This window comes from Alligator sinensis, unplaced genomic scaffold (assembly GCF_000455745.1).
Source record: "Alligator sinensis unplaced genomic scaffold, ASM45574v1 scaffold962_1, whole genome shotgun sequence".
In the NCBI taxonomy this organism is placed as follows: domain Eukaryota; kingdom Metazoa; phylum Chordata; order Crocodylia; family Alligatoridae; genus Alligator; species Alligator sinensis.
In genome coordinates this window covers 383625-392925 of record NW_005842404.1, presented here as the reverse complement: position 1 = coordinate 392925, position 9301 = coordinate 383625, and the positions used below count along the sequence as shown (strand labels likewise).

General features: G+C 42.1%; 1 protein-coding gene across 3 annotated transcripts in view; it reads left to right on the top strand.

Moving 5' to 3' along the window:
- The window catches only part of ARMC2 (armadillo repeat containing 2), a 171180-nt gene that overhangs the window by 73172 nt on the left and 88707 nt on the right, over nucleotides 1–9301 (top strand). For all 3 annotated transcript variants that reach the window (XR_001358542.2, XM_025211402.1, XM_025211403.1), the window contains exon 11: nucleotides 4895–5040. Coding sequence is in view for 2 of the 3 variants with exons in the window: in XM_025211402.1 (XP_025067187.1) it covers nucleotides 4895–5040 (146 nt within the window). In the remaining variant the exon portion in view is untranslated. The remainder of the gene's footprint in view (nucleotides 1–4894; nucleotides 5041–9301) is intronic.

Below are 9301 nucleotides of genomic sequence, written 5' to 3'. Positions count from 1 at the left end.
ACTCTTTCCTGCCTATGCAGTGAGTCGGACTCGATCTATTGAGGTCTCTTCCGACCCTAACATCTATGAATCTATGAAAGTTCAGAAAGCAAAGCAGTAAATTGGGCAGGAAGCACAGGGTAGAAAGCAGAAAGTGGAGCAACAGATTGGGCAAGGAAAGGAGATTGGAGTAGTACTCAGGGAGGATGCAGGACTAATTTGTGGAACACCTGCCAAAAATTTTGGCCCCTACTAGTCCGTCCCATAAATGTAACAAGAATAAATAGTCTTATTATACTGACCACCACGTTACAATGATGAAGCAGTTAGCAGTAGCATATTGAAATGGACCTAGAAATATACACTTAATTGTCCTTTTCATGCAGTGTAAAATGAACAGCTATCTGTGATCTTTTGTGAAAACTCCTACAGAACATAAATATATGAATAACACAACAAATCAGTCTTCTGATACTCTAATAACTTATAGAGGTATGTTCATACAGCACTGCATGGTAACAATTATGGATTAGTTTACATGATGGATGATAACCACTTCAACATACTGTAATAGCTTGATAGAATAAAATGTATAATCAAAATGAATAGCATTGTGTGACAGATTCAAAACATAATGGCAAAAAGTTTGATTGAAATAATAGTAACAATTACAGCGAAATAAAAGTGATGTTGAATTAAAAGCGAAAGGTCACTTATCCTAATAAGAACTGAAATCTAAATAAGTATTAACAGAAGTGTCATGCAGAGGACAGATGTTGCTCAAAGGTAGTTATGCTGAAGGAGACTGATGATACAGTTAAAAGCCTGTTGCTACCCTTCCTGTATTATTTAAGCAACAAAATCAAAGTGGAAGAGAGATTATTTCAAATGAGATTAGAAATGAGATGGAGGGTCAAGGAAGGAAAGGTGCAAATAAGATGTTCTAGATGATGGGATCTGTGGAGGGCAAAATTCTCAATGACAGTAGTGATATTGTATGGAATGGAAGGGAGGAAAGAAGTGCTGTTAGACTTGCCATGGGCAGACAAGGTTTTTTGGGTGAATCTGATATCTTTTATTAAGCCAACTTAAATAGTTGGGGAAAAAAATTAGCAAGCTTTCGGGTTTAAAAACCCTTCGTCAGGCTAAGGAAGCCTCTGCAGTTGATGTGTGCTCTTCCTAGATGGAATGAATAGTAAAGAAGCCAGAGGCTGGGCTGGTATGCATGCAAGACAGGCAGTCAGTGAAGATGTAGATTGAGGAGGCAGTGGGTGAGAGAGAGGCTGGGTGGAGGGGGGAGAGAAAAAGGGGGTGAATGTAGCAGTTAAATAGTGGAGAGGTACCTGGGGAGATGGGTGTCAGGCAGGTTTATGATGGGTCATAAATCCAGTATCTATATTTAGTCCATGATTTTTTGTATGCAGGAGGTTGATGAGGTGAAGTTCATAGGCTCATCTCTGAGAAGTGTTTTGTAAGTTCCCTTTGAGGATTAGAATGGACAGGTTGGAGAGAGAGGGGTTTTCTTGTGAGAAATGTGCCCCCACAGGTAATTGGGTATTCTTGTCTTTGATAGATTTCTGGTGTGCATTCATTCTGGCGCGCAGTTGTTGTTTCGTTTCTCCTGTATATTTTCTCTCAGGGCATTTGGTGCATTGGATGAGATATATTACATTTCTGGAGGTGTAGCTGTAAGATGCAGGGATGCTAATGGCTCTGTTGTGGGGTGTAGTAATTGTGGGGGTGGTGGAGATGTGTTGGCAGGTTTTGCATTTCTTCTCATGACATGGTCTGGATCCTTTTGGTGTGCTCTGGGCTTGAGGAAGTTTGCTTCTGGTGATGAGGTTAGTGAGGTTTGGTGCTTGTTTGAGGGCTAGGATGGGTAGTTCCAGGAAGATCTCTTTAAGAATAGGGTCTCTTTCTAGTATGGGTTGCAATTGTTTGAGGATTTTTCATATGGGTTTGAGGGAGGGGTGATATGTCATAACCAGCAGCGTGCAATTTGTGGGGGGGTTTCTTCTGTATTCCAGCAATTCTTCACATGGTATCCAGGTAGCTCTTTCAAACGTGCAATCTCTCTCTCTGGAGGAGTGTCCTTGTTGGGGAAAGCCTTTTTAAGATTGGTGAGGTGAAATCCCAAGTGTTCTCCTCAGTGCAAAATTGTTGGTATCTGAGGGCTTGGCTGTGTATCACAGGTTTCTTGGTGTTTTTTAAGGTGATTTCTGGTTCTGTGCAGATATGTATATTGGTCTGTGGGTTTCTTGTATAACGTGGTCCGTATTTTACCATTCTGAATACTGATCATTGTGTCTAAAAAGGAGATGTTGGTGCTGGAGTATTCAAGAGATAGTTGGATGGAGGGATGATGATTGTTAAATTTTTTGATGGAACTCATTCAGAGATCACAGGTTTTCAGCCCAAATGATGATGATGTCATCAATATATCTTAAGTAGAGCAAGGGTTTGATGGTGCAGTCCTTGAGGAGTTCTTCTTCCAGGTGGCTAATAAAAAGGTTGGCATACTGTCGGGCCGTTTTGTGCCCATAGCTGTGCCCATGATCTGGAGGAGGTGTTGGTTATTAAAAGTGAAATTGGTGTGTGTGACGATGAAGTGTGTAAGGTCAGTAATATATTTGGGTCTGTACTCTGAGTTGCCATCTTGCTCTCGTAGGCAGGGCCTATCACGGGGAGGGGGGCGCCAGGAGGGCCATTTGGCCTGGGCCTCTCATTCACAGAGGGCCTCAAATTTAGACTTTTGACGTTATCTCCAAATGAGGTTATACATACAGACACAGAGATCCACTGACAGGATTGAAAGAAGAAGAAAAAAGCTAGAAAAGCACTTGTTAAATAAAAAAAGGAACATTTATTACTAATTATTGCATTGTATTTTGAGCCTCTCTCGACCTCTGAGAGGGCCTGCTCGTAGGTATGTAATGCAGGTTTGGATGCCATCCCGGTGTGGGATGTTGGTAAGCTTGTAACATCCATGGTGGCAAGGAAGACCTGACAGGAGTTCAAAGGAAACAATCGGAGAATAATGTGCCTTGTTTTACATTATCCTGGGTAAAGACCTTTCAGTTCAAGCCTGTATGTGAAAATGATGCTCCATGTTAATTGTAGGAATTTTCTGGGTTGTACCTTGCTGAAGGTGTGCAACATCAGTTGGTCTCAGTTGTTACAGATTTGCTTTTTCATTTGAACTGTCTGGTAGCAGTATATCAGATACCAACAAGTTATGTGCATGTTCTTAGCTTAGTCGTTTTTTTAAGACCAAGTCTGAACATGACATCACTACAGCTCTATATACAGACAAGGTTTTCTTTGACCAAATTCGCTGAAGAATATGCACTGCCAAAAGTAATCTATGTATATTGCAAATATTTATTGCTTTTGGTTTTTATTTTCTCTCTTGTATTGGCATAAATAAGACCCATTGGATTTGACGTAGCAATTTACAAGTTTAGAACAGTACAACCAAGTAGAAGCTACTCAAAGCCAAGAACCGTTCTGTTTCTTATGGCATTTTTTGGCTTGTCCATAAATGAAGGACCCCACATTTGCTTTTTATATCTTTGGAAGATTGCTCCTTACATATTATCTTTAATCTTCCCATCAAAAAGATTAAACTTTATTATTGTTTGTTTACCAATTTGCCTTCAGTTGCTATTAGAACTATCATTTGCAGTTACTAACAAAATGTAATTGCATATTAAGAGCTGGTCATTCCAAGACTGATGTTTCCAAAAGTCCCAGATGTGGATTTACATAATAGACCTTAAACATATATCAATTATATTTTAAATATCTATAAATATTCTGTGTATATATCCAATAGGCAAATTTGGCCTAAGGTTAAAGCCATTTATAGACTACTCTGTGTACATGCATGCAAAATTTTAAGACCTGTTTCTACTGAGAATACTGGTGTTTGGTATTTTTTTAATACCCTGGGCTTTGCTTTTCTTAAGAATCTTATTTTAAGATGAGCTAGATAAGATCACTACTTAGTAGGATGTAGAGGGTGTCCAAGTGGCCACACCAGGGTGGGTCTGAGTGCTGCGCACTTAGCGGGTGTCTCACTCCCCTATTTTCATATCTCCCCTGCCATGAGTTGGTGCACGTGTATGAGGCAGTAGTACCTGATTGTATAGGGCTTGCTGAGACCAGTGTAAATCACACCACCCCACACCCTCAAATACCCACAACACCCACCCTCACACACCCACTTCTTCTCTCCCTCCCCGCCCCCCCCCCCCAAATGTACAAGAGTAAGGCTTTATTTTGAGCTGTTATGCAATTACCTCTATATACACTACTCAACCCCACACGCACACAAATCAGGACAAAAAAATATTTTTGAAATAAAATTAAAATGTGTTATAGTAGGTGTTTTATTTTGAATACATTGATTATTTTATTTTATTTTTTTTATCTATAATATGTGAAAAGGATATCTTCTAAAAGATTGTGGGTGCAGCCCTTGACAGATCACCAAAACTCGTTAAATGACCCACCAGCCAAAATAATTGCCCACCCCTGTTCTAATGTATTTCAGAAGTGGAGGTATTATGACAGTAAAGTGAAAAAATGTGTAAAGAGGCAAAAGACTTAGACTGATATTCTTTAAATATATTTATATATGAAATGTGCATATATATTCATGATTAAATAAATAAATATAAATTGTTTAAATATATATTTATATACATTGGGTATGTATCATTTTGTTACCTGTATTACATTTAATAATGTCTAACAATTATTCCACATGTGACTACCCTTGTTGTTATCAGAGTAATGACAATTTCTAAAGGAGTTTAGGTGAAATCTGAGCCTTATTAAATTTTCAAACGTGCAAGGATTTCATAGAAGACAACTTGATGATTTATTAATTCTTGTAATAATCTCTCTACAGCTGACAGCTACTTTACGAAACTTGGCTGACTTACGTCAGTCAAGATGCCAGCTCCTGTGCAGTGATGCCATTTCAGAGCTCTGTGAAGTCTTGGAGCAGCGTATAAGTGATAAAGATGTGTGTACCAATATCGCCAGGATATTTAGGTATGAAACACTGTTTTAATAATCATAAAAAAAAAATCCAGAAAACCTCTCCTTTTGGGGATCTATGCTTTTACCCATTAAAGTTAATGGCTGCACAGCCAGCAATTTGAAATGGGCAGGCTCAGGCACTTCTATTTGAAGTGATAGAATCATAAAAAATAGGGTTGGAAGGGACCTTAGGAGGCCATCTAGTCCAACCTCCTGCTCAAAGCAGAACCATCCCTAGCTAGATCATTCCAGGCAGGGCTTTATCAAACCAAGCCTTAAAAACTCTAAGGATTCCACCACCACTCTAGGTGTAACCTGTTCCAGTGGGACACTACTCTCCTAGTGACTGTGTTTTTCCTAATATCCATCTTAAACCTCCCTTGCTGGAATTTGAGACCATTGTTCCTTGTCCTGTCATCTGTTACCCCTGAAAACAGCCTAGTTCCATCCTTTGGAACCCGCCTTCAGGTAGTTAAAGGCTGCTGTTAAATCCAGCCCCCCCAAGTCTTCTCTTCTGCAGACTAAATAAACCCAGTTCCCTCAGCCTCTCCTCATAAGGCATGTGCTCTAACCCCAAAACCATTTTCGTTGCTCTCTGCTGGACTCTCCAACTTGTCCACATTTTTCTATAGTAGGGACAAAACTAGGCACAGTATTCCAGATGTGGCCTTACCAGTGCAAAATAAAATGAAATAATTACTTCCTTCAACCTGTTGGCAATGCTCCTACAAATGCTGCCCAGTATGCGTTTCGCCTTCTTGGCAACAAGCACACACTGCTGACTCATATCCATCTTATTGTCCACTGTAACCTCCAAGTCCTTTTCTACAGAGCTGCTGCTTAGACAGTCAGTCCCCCGGCTGTAGCAGTGCATGGGATTCTTTCGTCCTAAGTGAAGGACTTTGCACTTGTTCTTGTTGATCCTCATGAAATTTCTTTTCGTTCAATCCTCCAATTTGTCTAGATCACTCTGAATCCTAGCTCTACCCTCCAATGTATCTATTGCACCTCCCAGCTTGTTGTCATCCATGAGCTTGCTGAGAGTGCAGTCCATCCCATCTTTCAGATCATTAATGACAGTATTGAACAAAACTGCTCCTAGGACTAACCCCTGGGGCACTCCACTTGATACCAGCTGCCAGCTAGACATTGAGCCCTTTCATAGATTTCATAGACATTAGGGCTGGAAGGGACCTCGGAAGATCATCGAGTCCAGCCCCCTGCCCAAAGGGCAGGAAGTCAGCTGGGGTCATAGGATCCCAGCAAGATAAGCATCCAGTTTCATCTTGAAGGTGTTCAATGAAGGCGCTTGAACCACCTCCGGTGGCAGGCTGTTCCAGACCTTGGGGGCTAGGACAGTAAAGAAATTCTTCCTTAGAAGAATTTCTGCAACTAAAGATGCAAATAGGTACCTAAGCAGGTTTGGCATTCAATGTCCATTGAGAGGAGATGTGCCTGCCTAATTTAGGCACTTCTGCAAATTATGTTAGGTCCCTGTCTGCATCTGTAGGTGCCAAAGGACCTTTGTAAATCAGCTCCTCTAAATGCCTAACTTATCACTAACATGCATACCTTCCTGATGCGTGCCAGCAATTGCAGTAACTTCAGGTGAGCTGCAGATGCACTTTTGAGATTCTGGACCTTCTTTTTGGGAAAGGTGGGCCCTTTCTTTTCACATACTTGGCTTTTCTGAGTTATCTTGGCCAAACTGTGCTGAAATAATGAGGCATAAACCATATGAATGAACAATACCATCAGCACTGAGTACATGGGGGCCTGAGGGTCCTGGCCCTGCCTTGGGAAGAGGGTGTCAGGGCTCAAGCTGAGGAGCTTTAGTTAAAGGACTTTGAAGTGCGGGGATGCTGAATACACAAGACACCAAGGCTGCGGGAGTGTGCTAATTAGTATGCTCCAGCAGACTTGATTAATCGAGTTCATATTAATTGCATATTAATTGAGTCTGCTCCAATGTGCTGTAATTACAGGGTGTGAGAGAAAGCATCCTGCATGTGGTTTCCACGTGTCCATCATCTTAGTCCCCATCCGGCAAAAATAAAAGCGCCTATGAGCAATACAATCGGTCCATGCGAGAGCCAGCAAAATCTCCTTGTTCTGCTGCGTGGGCACGTGGTTTGTTCGTGGCATGGGCTCTGAGGAAAAGTTTCTGCTAATGTTTACAGTGTTTTGGCTGAAATAATTGGTCCCAGTTTCATAATACCTGACCTCTTCAGCTTGCCTTCCTAAGCTGTAGACACAATAACTAAAGGAATCCCGCTCAAAAGGAACCATAGTGGGATAGAAAACCAGAACTAATACATTTATCAAACACAGAAACATTGTACACTAGATTTGATTTCCGAGTGAGATCATTCACAAACTTTCATTAATGCTTTATATAGCGGAATGAGAAAAATCCCTGTTTTTCTTGGGCTTCAGTGGTATTTGACATTATTTTTCATAAATCTGATGGTTTGTCAAGTATTGGACTTATAGAACTGATCCAGGACTGAATATATTGTAACAGATCTCAAGCCTTAAATCAGGTGATTTGTCTCTTTAGTTTATCCTAATTGCCCTGTGTCAGGTTAAAATTAAAAACTTTTCAGGATTCCTTTTATAAATATGCACGCCACAAAACAGCAACAGGGAAATCTGTTTGACCAGATTTAACCTTAGAAGCTAGCTTGAAGGATGAGGTGCAAGTGCAAATTGTCCAAAGAGCAAAATAAAATTCAGTTCTTCCACAGATGCAACTCCATTTATTTCTGTGTGGTTTCACCAGACACGGCTAGCAAGATAAAGCTGTAGTGTCCAGGGCCCGTGCTGTTCAGATGATGCGCGGTGGCAAGGCCAGCAATTGTGTTTGAAAAAGGACTTTTTATTGTCCTTGATGCTCAAAGCTAGTTGGAGTTCAGTTGCAGCCTTGGCTTTCCTGGTCTGCTCCCTACAGGACTGGACCAGTGCAGAATAATCCTCCTTGGAGGTGACTCCCATCCTCCATCCTTTGTAGGCCTTTCTTTTTAGCCTCAGGAGGTCTGCTAGGTCCCTGGAGAGCCAGGGGGGCTGCTGTGCCCTCTTGCTGCCTTTCCTCCGAGATGGAATAGACTTAGTTTGTGCATTGAGGATCGCTCCCTTGAGGAGCAACCACTCTTCTTGAACTCCCCTTTCTCCGTGGTCTTGGTCCCTTAGGGCCTCACTGACAAGCCTCCTGAGCTTGTCAAAGTCGGCTTTCCTGAAGTGAAGGACTTCCGTGTTGCTGACCGACTTGCCAGCTTTTCGGTGGATGGTGAAGGTGATCAGCTCGTGGTCGCTGTCACCCAGCTTCCCATCGATCACTAGGTCGCCGACTAGGTCATCCCCAGTAGCCAGTACCAGGTCGAGCAGCGCTTTGCCTCTCGTTGGCCCATAGACTTCTTGAGTCAGGTAGAGGTCATCCACGCACGAGAGGAAGCTTTGCGACCGCTCAGATTTTGCTGAGCGATCCTCCCACGAGATTACTACCTGTTGATCCTGACAATCCAGCCAGCTTTCTATCCACTTTACAGTCCATTAATCCAGCCCATACTTGCTCAGTTTGCTTGCAAGGATGCTGTGGGAGACGGTATCAAAAGCCTTGATAAAGTCAAAGTATATTATGTCCACTGCTTTTCCTGCATCCACATAGCCAGTTATCTCATCATAAGGCAATCAGGTTGGTCAGGCATGACTTGTCCTTGGTGAATCCATGCTGACTCTTCCTAATCACCTTCTTGTTTTCCAAGTGCTTAGAAATGGATTCCTTGAGGACCTGCTCCATGATTTTTCTGGGGACTGAGGTGAAGCTGACTGATTTGTAGTTACCTGGATCATCCTTCTCTTTCTTACAGATGGGTGCCATATTTGCCCTTTTCCAGTCATTTGGGACCTCCCCGATCGCCACAAGTTTTCAAAGATAACAGGCAGCGGCTCTGCAGTCACATCAGCCAACTCCCTCAGCACCCTCGGTTGCATTGTATATGGCCCCATAGACTTGTACACATCCAACTTTTATAAATAGTCCCTAACCTGTTCTTTCATCACTGAGGGCTGCTCACCTCCTCCCCAAACTGTGCTGCCTGGTGCAGTAGTCTTGGAGCTGACCTGGCCTGTGAAGACCAAAATAAAGAAGGGGTTGAGTACTTCGGCCTTTTCCTCATCATCTGTCACTAGGTTGCCTCCTCTATTCAGTAGGGGACCCACATTTTCCTGACCTTCCTCTTGTTGCTGATATACTTGTAGAAACCCTTCTTGTTAC